General features: G+C 35.0%; 1 protein-coding gene across 1 annotated transcript; it reads left to right on the top strand.

Moving 5' to 3' along the window:
• Positions 1-16,921: 16,921 nt before the first annotated feature.
• On the top strand, positions 16,922-17,872 carry LOC141511993 (olfactory receptor 10J4-like). The gene has a single exon (XM_074220926.1). The coding sequence runs from the start codon at positions 16,922-16,924 to the stop codon at positions 17,870-17,872; it is 951 nt and encodes a 316-aa protein (XP_074077027.1).
• Positions 17,873-19,315: the final 1,443 nt, after the last annotated feature.

Genomic DNA, 19,315 nt, shown 5'->3' on the forward strand with positions numbered 1-19,315 from the left:
GTTAAGATTTTACTACGTGGGGCATCAAGATAATTCAGTGGATAGGGCACTGACCCTGTAGTCAGGAGGAGCTGAGTTCAAATCTGACCTCAGACATTTAATAATTACCTAGCTATGTGATCTTGGGCAAGTCACCTAACCTCATTAAACCAAAAAAATCCTCCCCAAAAATAATTTACTATGTGTCAATGGGGATGCAAAAAAAACCCCAAAACAAAACCTGTGTCCATACATAAAGAACTCATGTTCTAAAGAGGGAAGAAAATAGAGAAACATCATAATTAATATATACATATATATATATATATAATAACTGTAGAGTCTATGGCAGATAATCTCAAAGGGGAACACACTACATCATCTGTATGAACTGGAAGGAGGAAGATGGAATTTCACTTCCTGTTATGTATTTTTCAAATAGGATAAACCAATTCTTATCTCAGTTATTAGGAAGGTGATTGTGATTTGAAATATTATATATTCTCATTTATCATTTTAAATCTTTGGAATCGGGGATAATCCATGGCCAATTTGTCAAGATTAATGTTATGTAGAGTTTAGAGGCATGACTAAGCCAGAATCACAGGGATGGTGATCCATATCATTAAGTAACTTTTATCAAGTTTTGGGAATCCCGACTTCTTAGGAAGAGAAATTGACTCCTCATTATTTTAAATGACTTATTTAATAAATCCCCATCTTGGATACTTCAGAGACATTTCTTCTTCAGATTCTAGTCCTGGATTTCATATATCTGAAAGAAATTAATAAAAGACATATGGATGGTTCTGGTGGCAGAGAGAGAGTCAAGATGGCAGACTGAAGCTGGGAAGCTCCCAGAGCTTTTTTCAAACAACTTTAAAGAACCCTCTAAATGAACATTAAAGTGATGGAACCCATAAAAAACAGAGTGAAACATGATCTCAACTCAAGATATGGAAGTAATCCAGTATAAGTCAGTCTCATGTAGGTAAAGGGGCAGTATAGCCCAACATAGATAGGAGAACTATTAAAGCAGTAGGAGACTCAGTCATAGCATAGTTCAGGTCTGGGCTCAGCAAGTCAGTGGTTTAGTAAGTCAGCAGTGAGGGTCCCATTCCCAGCTCAGGAGACAAAAGTTTGAACCCCAGGAACGCTGGTACAGAAGCCAGTACTGGGCTGGGCTACCCTAATGAAGGGAATAAACTGCTATCACCTGAAATGCCATAGGCAAGCAATAAGCCAGCACAGACCTTGGTCCCAAAACAAAAAGCTTGGAACTGTGCCCCTTTTGCCCCAAGAGAAGAGCTCAACTATCAAAATGTGCAAAAAATAAAACAAAACAAAACAACACAAAAAAGCACTAACCACAAATAGCTACAATTCTCAAAGGGACAATAAAAATGCCAAATCAGAAGTGGAAAGCCATGACAAAATGCCTACATGTGAAATCTCAAATGGGGTTTTTGAATTGGTTTAAAATCCAGAAAGACCTCTTGGAAGAGCTAAAATGTAATTTTAAAAACCAGTGAAAAGAGAATGAAAAAAAATTGCAAAAGGAAATGAGTCATGCAAGAGAATTATGAAAAATTGATTGAAGAAAATAATACCTTGAATAGTAAAGTTGGCCAAAGGGAAAAAGAAATTCACTAGTCTGAAAGTAAAATTAACAAACTGGAAAAGAAAACACAAAAGCAAACTGAAGGAAACAAAACCATAAAAATTAGAATTGGACAAATGGAAACAAAGGACTATATGCAACTCCAAGATTCCATCAAATAAAACCAAAAGGCTGAAAAAAATAGAAGAAAATGTAAAGTACCTCTCAGGAAAATTAACCAACTTGTAAAATAAATTCAGAAGAAATAATTTGCAAATTATTGGTCTACCTGAAAGCCACAATCTGAAAAAGATCCTGGAAAATATCATTCAAGAAATTATCATGGAAAATTGCCCTAATATTCTAGAAGAAGAAGGTAAAATAGTCCTTGGAAGAATGCATTCATCACCTCAAGAAGAGATCCCAAAGTAAAGACTCCTAGGAAGATTGTAGTCAAATTTTGGAATTCTTAACTAAAGTAAAAAAAATACTGCAAACAGTCAAAAGAAAAATATAAGGGTACCACACTCAAGATTACACAAGATTTATCAACTTCAACATCAAAGGATTGGAGGGTCTGGAATTTGATATTCTGGAAGGCAAAAGAGCTTGGATTGCAACAAGAATCAACTATACTGCAAAATTCAGCATATTCTTTCCAGGGAAAAGATAAACTTTCCAAAAGACTTTCAAGATTACTTGATAAAAAGACCAGAACTGAACAGAAAATTTGATCTTAAAAACACAATACTCAAGAGATATGTAAAATGGTAAATGGAAAGAAAAAATGTTATTCAATAAAACTAAATAGGAAGATAATAACTGTAACTATTAAGAACTGTATTTCTCTTAGGATAGTTGAACAGAACATAATTAGAGAGTGTGGATTGATTTTATGATTTACTTTAGCCCATGAGGGCTGCATTTCTATTGGAACAATTGAAGGGAGGTATTCAGACACAAGGTGTGAGTATAAATTGATCATAAAATGATGGTGCTCTAGCTCATATATTTATATTGGGAAAGTTGAAGGGAGTACACTTGAACAGAGGGAGTGGGTACAAATTAATCATGCTTATGGTTTTTGATAATTGTACTTCTATCAATGTAGTTGAAAGGAGTATACTTAGAGAGCAGGTGGGTGCACCACACAGGCTTGTCTTCATTTTTGAAGACAATCATGACATCAAGGAAGTGATAACATGACAAGTACAAAAATTAAATTTGAGTGAAGGGGTGCTGTGCTAAGTCAACAGTCTCACTTTCTCCTCCAGAGTCATCTGGGTCCAGTGATCAGATATGAATCAGGACAACTGGAGATGACCCTGGATGAAAGGCAATCAGGATTAAGTGACTTGCTCAAGGTCACACTGAGGCCAGATTTGAACTCCTCTCCTCCTGACTCCAAGGTCAGTGCTCTATCCATTGTGCCATCTAACTGCCCTGCAAAGCTATTAAGGCAATGAAAAAAGGATTATATTGTGAGAATAAAGTGGAGGCATCAGAGTATAATTAACACTACATGAAGAGGCACAAAAGATCTATTATAGCAGAGGGAAAGAAGAAAGTGTAAACTCTGAGAGAATCTTATTCTTAACCAAATTTGTTCAAATGGAAAATGATAAACATTACCAGTTTGGTTTAGAAAGTTGTCCTAACCTACAGAGAAGTTGGAGTAAAAACAGGAAAGGAGAGTATGAGGCAGGCAGCAATCAGAAACAAAACAGTAGGGAGGGCGGATAAGGGAAAAGGAGAAAGAAATGGACAAAAAAGGGGAAAGATAAGAGTAGAGAAAAATAAAAAGATTTTAATGTTTCTTTTTCTTTCATTATCTTTTCCCTGTAGTTCTTCTTTCACAACATGCCTAATATGGAAATATGTTCAACATGATTGTACATATACAATTTATATCAGATTGTTCATTGCTATGGGGAAGATGGATGAAAAGAAGGATAGTAGAAAATGTGGACTCAAAAGTTTGCAAAGGGATGAATGTTGAAAACCATCTTTGGAAAAAAGAAAGAAAAATGTGGAAACCTTATCATGAACTGATGCAAAATGAAATAAGCAGAACCAAGAGAACATTGTACAAAGGAACACTGATTTTGTATGATGATCTACTGTGAATAGCCTAGCTATTATCAGTAGTACAATGATCCAAGGTAATTCTGAAGGATTTAGGATAAAAGGTCCTATCCATCTCGAGAGAAAGAATTGATGAAATCTGAATGAAGATACTTTACTTATTTTCTTGAGTTTTTTTGGTCTGTGTTTTTTTTTTATTTCATAGCATGACTTACATGAAAATGTGCTTTTCATGACTACATATATATAACATATCAAATTGTTTACTTTCTCAATGAAGGGGAGGGAGAGAGAATTTGAAATTCAAAATTTGAAAAAAATAATGTTAAAATTGTTTTACATGTAATTTAGGAAAAATGAAACATTAAAGGAAAAAGAAAAGAAAAAGGAGGTATGTAATACACAACATGAATTAGGCATCACAGAGGCATTTATTCCTATTCAAAAATTATGATGAACATAAAAGAATCAAGTATTGACAGGTTTTGATATCTTAAGTTATTATGACTAATGCATAATGTTCAAGCTTTTGGGGCGAATGGAAAATAGTTTTTTTTGCAAGGCAATGGGATTAGGTGGCTTGCCCAAGGCCACACAGCTTGATAATTATTAAGTCTCTTAGGCCAGATTTGAACTCAGGTACTCCTGATTCCAGGGCCAGTGCTCTATCCATTGTGCCACATAGCCACCCCTAGAAAACAGTTTTTATAAGACTGATTATTACCCATGTTCTATTTGATCTCCATTGGTGCTATTTAATCATACAGTTACTTTACATATACAAGTATAAATTTTATTCACTTGAAATCACTAAATATTTATTAAACATCTATGGGTAAGATGGTGCCCTAGCCTCTTGAAATTCTTAGACAAAAGCAAAAACAGTTTCTGCCTTCAAACAGCATGTTTTCTAATGGCAGAATATGACATCTTGTCCACAGAATGGGTGACAGGAGGGAAATATGGTGAATGATTCTTTCTTCATATCATTCCTCAGTTATAGAGACAGTAGATAGAACAATGGACCTGGAGTTAGAAATTGAGCCTGAGTTCATATTTGGCCTTAGGACTTTGTAGTTATGTGTCCCTCATTTAACCCTCTTTCTGCCTCAGTTGCCTCAACTATAAAATAGGGATAATAATATCAATATCTACCTTATGGTATTATTGGGAGAATTAAAGAGAGTAATATTATAAAGGATTTAGCAGTCTAGCACATAGAATGTACTTAAAAATGATTATTTCCTTCCCTCACTCCTTTCTGGTAATCTCTCTCCAGTACCAACACCTCCTAGAGCAGTCCACTATTACAGACTGGTCCATCAAGGGACAAGTGAACAAAAACTTATTAAGAGTCAACTTTATACCCTAAGTACATACTATATATCATATATACTGAATGTAAAGAGCTTTGCAAATATTATCTCATTTAATAATCACAATAATAATGTAATGTAGGAGCTATTGTGGTCATCATTTTACATTTGAAGAAAATAAAGCAGAGGTTGAGAAACATACTGAGGCTCACACAGTAAATGACTGAGGATGAAACTAAATTCACATCTTCCTAATTCTAGGATCTGGGTTCTATCCACCGCATCACCTTGCTGCCTCTCAATTGTTGACTAAGCATAAGACTGTGATAGCCAATAAAAATGTAACTCACATCAACAGCTCCAGTTCACCAAGATCCCAAAACAACTGCAAAACGTATTTTGCTCACTGCAAACCGGAGATGGCAGCAGAGCAACAATTACCTATAAGAAACTTCATCTTTATCCATCTCTAGATGTTGAAGAAAGTCAAATGTGTGTTTCAAATGAGATAATAGCTGTTCCTGGAGTATTGGCCAATAAAGTCAACATATTCTTATACCAGTATCTCAAATAAAGCCTTCTATGAGCTAACTGAATTTAACTGCTACCAATCTGTGTTTTCACTGACCATGTCTGCAGATTTTCTCCTTAAATTCTTCTCTCAACTACTGCTCCTTTATTCAGTGACTCAAATGAAAGACTCAGCTCTCAGTGAAGTTAACTTCTAAAAGTTCCAGGTTCTCAAGGTTCCCCTATCAAATTGATAAACCTCTTCCCAAGTATCCCATCTAACACACCTACAGGATCTTTAGGAGGCTGAGCATTTTCTCAGATAATTATTTTTAAATTGTTTGTCTTTCCCTGTAAGGAAAGTATATGCTTACTTACAGAGGAGAATCTGATTTCTTAATGGTTCTTATCTATGAATACAAGTATTAATTCAGTGTGTTTGTGTGTGTGTTTGTGTGTGTGTGTGTGTGTGTGTGTGTGTGTGTGTGGCTGGAAGCTATGCTGCTACTCATTCTGAGAAGAGTGACAGAGAATGATAAAATAGGAATGGTTGAAGGGAAGGTTTGCTAATTCTAGTCACTGATGAAAGAATTGAATCCTGATCTTAAGATCCTTATATCTGGCATGACTTAAATAGTCACTTATAGACTTGTTGATTGATTGAGTGAAGATTATACTTCTTTGTAAATCTTATAGTTCATCTTTGGAATTTGAAGCTAGAAAACTCTGAAATCATAACTTTATTAAGATTCCAGGTTCCCTCTCCACTGTTCCTGCTTGAAATCAGAGCTCATCCCAAGGTACCAGACTACTAGTTTTGAGAACTAGGTAAAGGAGGCCCACCTGTAACAAGGTCCCTCAGTGTGCTACTGTTTACATCTTGATTCAGACTCCTGAGGGACACATAATGAGACTTCAGGGAGAACTCCAGAGTTCTGAACCAGGGGAAATGAATCTACTTCTCAGTTTTAATTATTAAAATTTTGTCTTTTTCACAGGATGATTGGGGGGAGGGCGAGCAATGAAAGACTTCATGTGACATCCCTCTCAACTCTAGTTAGAAGGGGCACAGAAGAGGTCAGGTTCTTGGTTGATTCTGATGATCCTTGCTCATTAATGCCATTTTCTGGAATTGTATCTGCAGTGATAGTATAAGAGAAAAAAAATTCTCTCATCTCCATCCTTTCCAGCCAACAACTTCTTTCTCTTTTATAACCTGGATGAGAAATATTCTTGCTCAAAGTGGTAAGTGATGTTGAGGAAGGAAAACTGTCAGATGATTAGGCCAAAGAAGCAGTTATGGAAAAAAATAGGCTTATGATGGACAATATCTGATTTTAAATCCTTGCTTTGTCATTTTTCATTTTCCATTTCTCAGTTTCTCATCATAGGATGAAGTTAATGGTAATTAATTATCCACCAGATTGAGTAATTGTTATGGTTAAGTGAAAAAGGTAATTCCATTCATTTCAATAAATATCATTATGTTTTTATGGGCATAGGGAATCTACCGGAACTATTTCTAGGGAAATAACGATAAAGATAAAATGGTCCTTGAAGTCAGGAAGAATTACTTGGAGGGATACCAAATATATACTACATATATATATATATATATATATATATATATATACATGCATATATGTATATATACACACACATATATATATAATATATACACACACATGTGTGTATACTAGATAAGCATAGTATAAGGATGCTGAAGAGAGAGAGAGAGAACACAAAAAACTGAATGGGTCATAGATAGTTTCACAAAGGAGATAACACCTGAATTAATCCTTGAAGACAGTTGGAATGGGAAGGTTATTTCAAGTGAAGGAGCAATGTGGACAGTCATAATTTTAAGAATCCATGGATTCTTTTTCAGAAAATACCTCCTAGCTCTCTACTTAGACTCCAAAATACATATTGTTCTCAAGAAGTAATTAAGCATCTATTCTAAGATGGTATTTACTGCCAAAGTATATTTGAGATTTTGAATCAGGAAAAATAGAGTTTAAATCTTGTCCCCCAGTGGAAGGCAATGGAGCTGGAAAATGTGCATAACTATTCTTGAGAGGCAGAGATGAAGGGAAGCTACAAATGCATGGAGGTAGAAGAGAGAATATGGAGTACAGAGGATAGTTTGTATTCCAGTTTGACTGAAACATCAAATTTGTGAAAGAAGCAGTATGAAATGAAGTTTTAAAGGTGAATGAGGCCAAAGAATAAAAGTCCTTAAAGGAGTCTATAGTTCATCCTATAAGGAATGGGGAGCTACTGGAAACTTTTGAATAGATGAGAAGCATGGGCAGACTTTTAAGCATTATGTAAATATCAGCAAGCATGATGAAGACAGTGTTTTAGAACTCACAGTCAAAATGTTACTAAATCACTGGCACTAAGTCCTATACACTCAATTACAAAGACCATTCAAATGTTTGGAAGAAACAAAGTATAAACTCGGAGAAATGCCTCAAAATATTTGTATTTGTTATTATCACATTTACTGCCAAAGCATATTTGATGGATAAATGTATAAATGGTCAATGTTAATTTATTTCCATATTGTAGAATCCTTAATGAGTTGAATCGTTGAATTAAAATCAATGGCTATTGATTAGAATAAAGAACAAGGTTTCTTGAAAGAGATAATATATTAAATGTTAGTTCTAGGGTTTATATTATATTTTATATGTTCTAGCTCATTAGATTCTCATAATAATCCTATGAGGTGGATACTCCACCTCATTATTACCATTGTTGCTATTATCCTTAATTTTACTAGTGAAGAAATTGAGGTTTAGTGCCTTTCCTAATTCACAAATCCAGCTAAGGAAGATTTTAAACCTAAGCCTCTCCTCATTCCAAGTTGAAGACTTGTCGTGATGTCATACTGCACATTTAAGCTCAACCTTAAAGAAAGATTAGGAATTAGAACTCAGAGTTTGGGGACTGAGGGACTTTTCATTTGAGGAAGAAATGTGAACATAGGCATTAAGGGAAGAAACTCTGGAGTCTTAAGAAAGGATTTCCTAAGTCTATAAATAGACCTAAAAGTAAATGAAACTCTCAATGAATGAATAAATGCAAAGCAAAAATCACTCAAACTTTATTTATGAATTTATAAGCTCAAAACTGTCATTTTCAATACAGAAAAGGTATCTAGGAATCACTGAAGATACTACCTAAAGAAATAAGACCCACTGACTATTGTGACCAAGAATATTTGTAAAATAAATATTTGACATCATAAGAAAGGTTACTGGAAGCAAAATTGAAAATATTATCTATCCTTTGTATACAAACCAGGTTAAACTGCACCCAGAACACAGAGTGTAGAGCTGGTTTCCCCTCCACTCCTGAGAGACAATTATGTAACAGACTCAGAGAAAGACAGTGAGATGACGTGGGGGTGAAAGGGTGCCACATTAGGATTCTTTAGTAAAATGAAAATTCCTATTATTATTGGGGTAGATGCTTTCTCTGCAGATGCTGATCACAAACACTTCTTCCCTTAATACCTAGCTTAATAAACTGTTCTGACCCATTTAAAAACAAAAAACAAAAACAAAAAACTTTCCACCTCGTGATCTGCTCTCTAATATTGAGCCTTTTAGATAACTGGCCCACAGATTATCTACCATCATTGAGGTCAGGTTTGAAATCTTTCTAGCTTAGTAGAACCTTCCAGAGTTTACACTTACTAGTTCTCTTGTGGCATATTTTTCAAGGTTTCTGGGTCACTTCCATATCATGAAAAGGCATCAGAATAGCATAGCACATGATCTACTTCAGAAGGTCAAAGGGGGAAAAAGGTGCATTTTACCAAATCAAGAATGGTCTTGTTCTGTAAATATGTAATGATAGAACTAAAATATCTCTCTCCCTTACTCCCTCCATTCCCCCCCCTTCTCTCATAAACACACACACACACACACACACACACACACACACACACACACACACACACATTCAGACACATACACATAAATATACGCATAGAATTTGAAAGAAATTTAGTGATGAACATATATACTTTATAAATGTGACTACAAAATTATTAAGAAAGTAAAAGAAATTTACATAAATTCATGTATTTTATTATAAACTCATGACAAATCTATCCCAGTTTATCAAGGGAACCTAGGATGTTTTTAGGCACATCCAAAGTTGCTATCATTAAGGGCACCACATCACCTATTAAATCTCCTGGGCTCTATGATCAAAGAGAAGAAGCTCTTGGGTATATGGATTAGGAAGTTGCTTTCCTGAAGGTATGATTTCAGAAACTCTAGAGATATTGGTCTTCACTCTTTCATTACCTGATGGGAAAATATTTTTCTTTGATATTCCTAAATTAGAACCTCATGAACTTATAATAAATTTGAGCTATTTTCATGTATATATGTATATAAACACACTAAATTATATATATATATGTATGTGTATATACATATATATGTGTCATAGTTACATTCTCTTTGAACTTCACAACCACTCTACAATGTTGCTTCCCTCATTTTTACATGAGGAAACTTATATAGAAATTACACATAGACTGAGAAGGGGTACCTTTTTCAGGGTCTTGAAGCTAATAAGGATCTGAACAGGAATTGAACTCAGATCTTCCTGATTCTAAATCCAGCTCTCTATCCACTACAATGGATTCTGAGCATTATTCCACTCAGTCATCCAACTGATTAAGATCTTTGCTAAAATATGTAAAAAAAATGCTGCTATAAATGTTTTTGTGAATATGAAGCCTTTCTTATTTTTTTCAAAAGCCTCCTTGGAATAGGAATTCTAGACCAAAAAAGATTTTCATTCACTTTCTATAATTCCAAGTTGTTTTCAAAGATTGTTGAACTAATTTATAACTTTACTAATAACGTTTGTGTATGTCTATCTGATATTGAAATTTTTTCTTGCATCTTTGATAAGTTGGTTCATAAGTGATGAAACTTAAGTTCTTCATTTCTATTATAGTCATTTGAAGTATTCTATCATATTGTTGCTAATAGTTTGCAATTCTTTTTGAGACAAATGTTATTCATATGTTTTGATCACTTATTTACTGGAGAATAGCTTTTCCTTATTCGGTGTACTTCTGTTTCCTGTCTAGTATCTTGTATGTGAAACCCTTACAAAAGTACTAATATTTTTTTTCCAGTTGAACGCTTCCCTTTTTATTCTATATGTAGAATAATATTGTAAGTAGTACTTAGTTGGGGCAGCTAGGTGGCACAGTGGATAGAGCACCTGCCCTGGAATCAGGAGTACCCGAGCTCAAATCCAGCCTCAGACACTTAACAATCACCTAGCTGTCTGACCTTGGGCAAGTCACTTAACCCCATTGCCTTAAATAAATTTTTTAAAAAAAGAGGAAAAAATAGTACTTAGTCACTGAAATTTTAGTGAGAAAGTATATCAGATTCTTTTCTGAGGAGTTTTCATAGGAAGTGAAAAAGAGAGTAGAAGAGAATTACTAGACATTGAGATGTGTTGGGAATTGCTATATCTGAGAGTAGGGACAGCAAAAACTTACAATGAGAATCTAAGAATATTTGGAAATATCTTTCAAATTTTATTGGGTTTGCCACAGATGGATTGCATAAGTCATAAATTTAGCCCAAGGTAGCATTTCTTTTTTTCTTTTTAATATTTTATTTTCCCCCAATGACATGTAAAAACAATTTATAATATTTTTTAATTTTTGCATTCCAAATTAACTCCCTTCCTTCTTCTTCTCCCACCTCACTGTAAACAACTTGATAAAAGTTTTGCATGTGCAGTCATGCAAAATATATTTTCATGTTAGTCATGTTGTAAAAGAAAACACAGACCAATAAAAACAAGAAAAATGAAGCAAGTAAGGGAAAAGTATGCTTCAATATTGATTCAGACTCCATTGGTTTTTTTCTCTGAAGATGAATAGAATTTTTCATTTAAGTCCTTCAGAATTGTCTTAGATCACTGTATTTCTGAGAACAGCTAAGAAGTTTGCAGTTGATCTCTGTACATTATGCTTTTACTGTGTACAGTGTTCTCCTGGTTCTGCACACTTTACTTTGAATCAGGTCATATAAATCATTTTAAGTTTTTGATGAGAATATCCTGCTTTCCATTTTTTTGTAGGACAACAGTATTCCATCACAAATAGATAAAATTTGTTGAGCTATTCACCAATTTAGGGGCATCCTCTCAGTTTCCAATTCTTTGCCACTACAAAAAGTGCTGCCCTAAATATTTTTATATACATAGACCCTTTTCCTTTCTTTTTCTCTTTGGGATACAACCCTAGTAGCTTGGTCAGAGGATATACTTGCTTTTATAGTCCTTTGGACACAGTTCCAAATTGCTCTCCAGAATTGATAGATCAGTTCATTATTTCAAAAACAGTGTATTAAATTCTTTTTATCCTTTATTTGGGTTTGTTTTTGGTTTTTGCGAGGCAATGAGGTTAAGTGACTTGCCCAAAGTCACACAGCTAGTATTAAGTGTCTGATTCTGGATTTGAACTCAGGTCCTCTTGACTCTAGGATCAATGCTGTGTCCACTCTATCTACTGTGCCACCTAGCTGTCCCCCATGCATTAATTTCTCAATTTTCCCATATCCTTCCAAAATTTGTCATTTTCATTATCTGTCATATTCGTCAATCTGATAGGTGTAGGTTAGCACTCAGAGTATTTTGCTCTTCATTTCTCTGATCAATATAACTATAAAAATAGGTTTGGTTATTTATTTAGGATTAACCTGTTTAATATACTTTGACTTTATAAATTAAGGATTGACTCTTATTTCTATAAATTCAATTCATTTCTCTCTCTCTCTCTATATATATATATATGTGTGTGTGTGTGTGTGTGTGTGTGTGTGTGTGTGTGTGTGTGAATTAAAGTCTTTATAGACTTTTACAGTTTTTCACAGTCATGATTGCTATGTATTTCTTTCCATCCTATTTCCCTCATTTATCTAATCTCTTCTTTCACACTATAATCAAAAGAGTTTTATTTCTGACTTTTACCTCTCCCAATATGCCCTGTCTTCTATCAGAACCCCATTTACTTCCTCTCAGATTTTCTTATATGATAAAATAGATTTCTACATCCAATTGAGTATGTATGCTATTCCCTCTTTGAGCTACTTTGGATTATGTGTTTGTTTCCCAACCCAGCATATCCTTTATCTTCTTCCCCACAATAAAAGCTCTTTCATGACTCTTTTATGTTAGATAATTTATCCCATTATACCTCTCCTTTTCCCTTTCTCTTGGGGCATTCCTCTTTCTCTCATTCCTTCATTTTTGTTTGTCTGGTTTTTTTTTTGCAAGGCAATAGGATGACTTGCCCAAGGTCACACAGCTAGTCAATTATTAAGTGTAAGTGTCTGAACTTGGATTTGAACTCAGGTTATCCTGACTCCATAGCTGGTGCTCTATCCACTGCGCCATCTAGCTGCCCCTTATTCCTTAATTTTTTAGATAATGATCCCATCATATTCAACTCAAACCCATGCCCCCATCTATGTATGCTTCTTCTATGTTCTAATAATAGCAAAGTTTTAGGAAGTGCAAATTTAATTTTCCATGTTGGTATGTAAAATTTAACCTTATAGAATCCCTTAGGATTTCTCTTTTTATTTACCATTTTATGCTTCTCTTGAGTCTTGTCTTAGAAAGAAAAATTTCCTATTCAGCTCTGGTCTTTTCCATCGGGAATATTTTAAAGTCCTCTGTTTCCTTGAATGTTCATTTTCCCCTGAAGCATCATACTCAGTTTTTTTGGGAAAGTGATTCTTGATTGTAATCCTAGCTCTTTTACCCTCTGGAATATCATATTCCAAGTCCACAAGCATTTCTTAAGTTCTCATAAATAAATAAGGATTCGAATATCTATTAATAACAACTTAAATTTCTTAATATAGTAGATACATAATGTAAGAATTATTTTTCTACCATATAAGGAGATTAAAACTCAGAAATGCTAAGCTCACATTTACAAATCCAACAAATATTAAAGTCAGATTCATACCTTGACTCCAAAAATAATGTATTTCCTATTTTCCTGTGCTTACTGTATTATCTACCTGCTATTGATTTAATTGGATTTCACCACACTTCTTTTAATATTGTTACTAGAAAAGCAATCAGCAGCATGGCCAAGGTTAATTATTGGTTCAATCATTATTACTTGCTGAGGAATGCATTGGAATCTAGACAGCTGGACTTCTTTGGCAACTCATAAAGCTATTAACCAAGGATATAAGAACAAGGAAAGATTGATAGCAAATCCCTTTAAAAAAAGCAAGTCTAGTTCCCTTGGATTGTCAGGTTATTTGCTTCTAGGAATTAGCATGGACATTAGTGAATTATCTATGTTTCTCAAGAAGAAATTTCCCTGGTGTATGTGTCTTTATGCCTCTTCTCCAGTGTGCTAATTGGTAGAGAAATAGCAAGGAAAGAAATTGTCTTTCTCTGTCCTTTCCTTGCTTGAGTGAATGGCATCTTGTGACAGCAATTGTCATTTTCTCTGTGGGCTAAACGGTCAGTGTTCTGATGAGGCAGGAGTCTGTGATGAAAAGACCTATCAGAGATTTTAGCTGGATATCTGAGAATGGTGCTTCTTTTGTGACATCCTTTCCTATCACTCTAAAGACATATTTTGAGAGTCAAAACATACCTCATTAGATGCCAATCTTTTTTCTCAATGATATATATATGAAAATCTTTTTTTTTTTGGCTTGGAGAGTGGAGATGACAAGATTAAAAATATTGACTAGATGGACAGATGGAGGAAATGATTACAAAGCTCTTTCCAGAAAAATTTGGAAACAAGAGGTGACAGTGATTTCCAAAGCAATAAATCAACAAGAAAGATTACTGACATTTCAAATCCCTCTAAAAGGTATGTGACTTAACCCCATCCCAAAGCAAATACAGGTAAATGTTTAAAATAGATTTGTTGATGTCCACATACACTTTCCCAGTCTTGGTTTAAATTGACCAGGTCTGAGAAAAGAAAGAAAATATAGGTAATTTTCATCTCAAAGTATAAAAGAGGGGACAATTTCAGGTTCCAAAAAACCCCTTAGAATAAAGCAACTCAAAGTATCATGTGAAAGGAAATACCTGTCATAGGACTGAATGAGCCTAACTATACCTCTTTTAATTAGTGAAAATATGTTGCTTTCACCTGGGGGAAGGGAGGAAAAAGAGAAATACATTATTCTTCTCCTTTTCTTTCCTCTTGACCTAGGTTTTAATTCAGAAGTTTACCCAAGTTTCCTGAGTTTGGGGAAAAAATTCAGGAAATCATGGAAGGTTGCATATCATGTATAGAATTATCAAGTAATATATGTGTTAACTGCTCTCTGGATCCTAGTCCTTTTGAGGTCTGTCTAAGAGGCAATCTATTTGAACAGAAGAGCCACTCCAAAATGTCTCATTTATGGAAGTAGGCAAGCATTTTTTACTTTTGTACTTTCACCAGAATCATAATTGTGAATATTTTACCAGGGAATAGCTCTAAAAACCAGGCACTCAACAAATAGCCTGCAAAGTAGCCTTGAATAGATAGGAGGAAAACCCTAACCTGTGGAGAGAGAGAGAGGGGAGATAGTGGGACTTAAGGGACAACTAGGTAATAGAGTAGACACAGATGACTAGTCTCAAAATCTTGAAGCTCGGAGATCAAATTATGTCCTGTTGCTTATTAGTTTGTTTTACCCTGGGCAAGTCATTTGCTTTTCTGGGTAAATCTCTGCTTCTAGATCCCCAAACCATTTATTCCCTATGAGCACCTTTGCCCTGTTCAGCTTCTCCACCTTTGTCCTGTCCCAGAGTCCAGGGGAACTCAATTAGACATCATAGAGAGGAGGAGAAATACTTTTCAAGATAATGCCTCCCTAAATTAAGATCTTAAGAGCAAGGGACACTTTTAAACACCTCAATTCAAAATTGATCTTTCCAATAGATGTCTTAAGGAAATAGTAAATAGAGAAACAGCATGAAGAGATACTAATTCCTCCAGATTTGGAATCAGATGGTCTGAACTAGAATCCTGACTACTGTTTACTAATTGTGTGACTTTGGTCAAGTCATTTAATTTCTATTGGCTTCAATTTCTTTATGTTAAAGATGTAATAAAATGCCACCCAAGTAGAACTCATTGTTTCAGGATAGCAGTACTCTAGGCCAAGGGTATACCTCACACTGCCTCCCCACCAACCTCCCATTTCAAATATAGCTTTAGTCCCATAAATATTGACCTTTGCAAAAAGAAACGCTCGTGTTGTTCCACCAAATAAATAACTGCTATACCAGTCTAATTTGTCATTCCTCCAGCTAGAACTTCCTTATGTCTTTCTTCTTACCTTCTTCACCTCATATGCTCCAACTTCTGACTCTGATCCTAGATTCTTACTGAGAAGAATACAATAGCTTCTCAGCTATGTTTTGAATTTCTTTCCCAAGAATAAATTTCTCCTCCCTTGAGCAAAAGCACTTAAGGTTGGTCTGATTTCCAGCTTTAATTCGTATACCCTCCTCAGGATAATATGCATTTATTAAAACTTTGTTACTAGAATGATATCATTTTAAACCTATGAGAAATATAATAGCCCCTAATGTGTATGTAATTCCCTCTTTTGTGGTTTAAGTCATTTATTTTATATGAAAAATTATGAGTTCAATCACAATTTTTATGAGCCCCTAGTTAAGTTAATATCTCACACTTAGGCAGACATTGAGCTCTCTGCCTTGATTTACATTTATACCTATCTGTAAGAATCCCTAGGCCTCTTTGTAGTTGAGGTAAAATTTGGAGTATTAAAAATATTTCTATAGCAGAACAACAAATTATAATATAATATCTGTGGCAGCATGAAGGAAAAGTTGAGGAAAGAGCAACAATTTTCTCTGGACTTGCCTTTGTCCTTGGTTGGTACATTAGTGACATCAGCCAATGTCTTCTATTCTAGGATGCTTATAAGGTCATTGGACCTTTTTAACTTGTCCCTTCTCTGATGTAAATGAAGTCTACCTTTTCTTTCTCTATTCATATGTTGCCCCTGGGTAACTAGCTAATTCTGATTGAATTTTGTGTGACCTCATTGTTTTTCTTTTCAATTTCTGACTCTCAGATCTTCATATAGTTCTGAATCAAATCCTTCATTCTATACTTATGACCAGTTCTTTCACATGAAGTCTTTAATTAGTTTATAAAGGTGTACAGATCCTGGTGAATTCATTTCTGGTAACAATTCAATCAAGAAGTATTCTTCAAACAAATTAACAAAATTAATTACAAGAGGATGGTATCAACAAAGGAGAATCAGTTCCCTGACATTTTCTGCTTCATGATTAGATGCTAACCCTATGTGATCTTTTACCTATTCTTGTCTCTTTCAGATTGACAAGATTTTCCTCAATGCCAAGGTCAAATTCCACAGCTGTAAGTGAGTTTATTTTTGAGGGGTTCTCCAACTTCAGGTGGCAGCACCGGCTTATTCTCTTTGTAGTCTTTCTAAGCCTATACTTTATGACATTAACTGGCAATGGCATCATTGTGACCATCATCCGCCTTGACCGTCATCTTCATATCCCTATGTATTTCTTCCTAAGTGCATTGTCCATTTCTGAGACATGTTATACATTAGCAATCATTCCACGTATGCTAGCTGGCCTTTTAAGTCCATATCAACCCATTGCCATCCCAGAGTGTGCCATACAACTCTTCTTCTATCTTACTTTTGGCATCAATAATTGTTTCTTACTCACAGCCATGGGTTATGACCGTTATGTGGCTATCTGCAATCCTTTACGGTATTCAGTCATCATGGGAAAGAGAACTTGTATCCAGCTAGTATGTGGATCATGGGGAATTGGTCTTGGAATGGCCGTTATTCAAGTGACATCTGTTTTTGGTCTCCCTTTCTGTAATGCCAGTGTCATCTCTCATTTTTTCTGTGATGTTCGACCTCTCCTAAAGCTCGCCTGTTCTGACACCACAGTCAATGAGATAATTAATTTTATTGTAAGTGTATGTGTCCTTGTATTGCCCATGGGCTTAGTCTTCATCTCCTATGTCCTCATTATCTCTACTATCCTCAAGATTGCCTCAGCTGAGGGGAGGAAGAAAGCCTTTGCCACATGTGCCTCCCATCTTACTGTAGTCATCATTCACTATGGCTGTGCTTCTATCATCTACCTCAAACCCAAGTCTCACAGTTCTCTTGAGCAAGACAGACTTATTTCAGTGACTTATACTGTTATTACTCCCTTGCTGAACCCTGTTGTATACAGTCTAAGGAACAAGGAAGTCAAGGATGCTCTACGCCGAGCTCTGGGCAAGAAACCTCTAACCTCTGAAGTGACCTGAGACAGAAAAAGGCCATTTAGTCATTGTTCCCATCCTCCTATTACCCAAACAAAAAGGTTTCTTCTTTTAAAAAAATTGTTTTCCAATTATATACAATGGTAGTTTCTACCTATCATTTTTGTAAGGTTTTTGAATGTTACAATTTCTCTCCCTCCTCCATCCCACAGAAGGCAATCTGATAATCTTTATATTGTTTTCATGCTATGCACTGATCAAAATTGAATGTGCTGAGAGAAAAAAAATTTCCTTGAGGAAGAAATAAAATATTAGAGATAGGAAAAGACAATTTTCTTTTAAATAATTGGAGGTAGGGGCGGCTGGGTGGTGCAGTGGATAAAGCACTGGCCCTGGAGTCAGGAGTACCTGGGTTCAAATCCGATCTCAGACTCTTAGTAATTACCTAGCTGTGTGGCCTTGGGCAAGCCACTTAACCCCATTTGCCTTTCAAAAACCTAAAAAAAAAGAATTGGAGGTAGTCATCAGTCTTTGTTTATTCTTTCTCTGGATACAGTTGGAATTTTCTGTCACAGGTACCCTAAAACTGTCCCTGATTATTGCACTGATGGAATTAAACAAGTCCATTAAGGTTGATCATCACCCCTGCCATGTTCTTCTGGTTCTGCTCATCTCTCTCAGCATCACAAACAAAGTATTTCATCATATTCTCTCCTCACTGGTTGCAAGGTAGATAGCTGTAATCAGTTGAGGTGGTGATTCCCAGTTAATACTCTTATAAGAGGGGACATTATGTCCCTAGATGAGTGAAGAACCACTGAGGATATGATCTCTCAAGTCAGGGGACAATGATTTTCCCTATCAAATGGTACAAACTCAAATCCGAAGAAGACATGAAGATGATCCTCAGAGTATTCCCAGATTGCCTGGAGGCCAACCTTGAAAGAAAAATTAAAGCGAAAGATCGAACAAAATAAAGGTTTAGAATTGAATTACTATAAAGAACAGGGCAGGTGGTAAATAAAGGGAGGATTTCTATGGAAAAATAACACTGAAACAAATCAAAACTAAATTAATTCCTGTGGCACAACTTATCTAGATGAAACTGTCCTCTATAATTATGATAACTACTTTTAATTTGACAGCCATATACAATTTAAACATGAACTTTCCTCAAATTACTTTTATACAAATTGTATATACATATATTCATATGCATATATATGAAAAACCAATATATATGTGTGTGTAAATACATATATATATGCATATATAAAGATAAGTACACACACACACCCATACACATACACACACAACTGTAATACTTCCTATACTGCAGACATAGATGACCTGATCATACAAAGAGAAGAAAGTGAAACAATCCCTTCCCTCTTAAGTAGCTTATATGCTAAAAGAGGAAGAAAACATATGAATGAAAACAAAACAAGGGACAGGTGTTTATAATAGGGTCACATGGAAACTCAAAGA

The sequence above is a fragment of the Macrotis lagotis genome, chromosome 2 (genome assembly GCF_037893015.1).
Source record: "Macrotis lagotis isolate mMagLag1 chromosome 2, bilby.v1.9.chrom.fasta, whole genome shotgun sequence".
In the NCBI taxonomy this organism is placed as follows: Eukaryota; Metazoa; Chordata; class Mammalia; order Peramelemorphia; family Peramelidae; genus Macrotis; species Macrotis lagotis.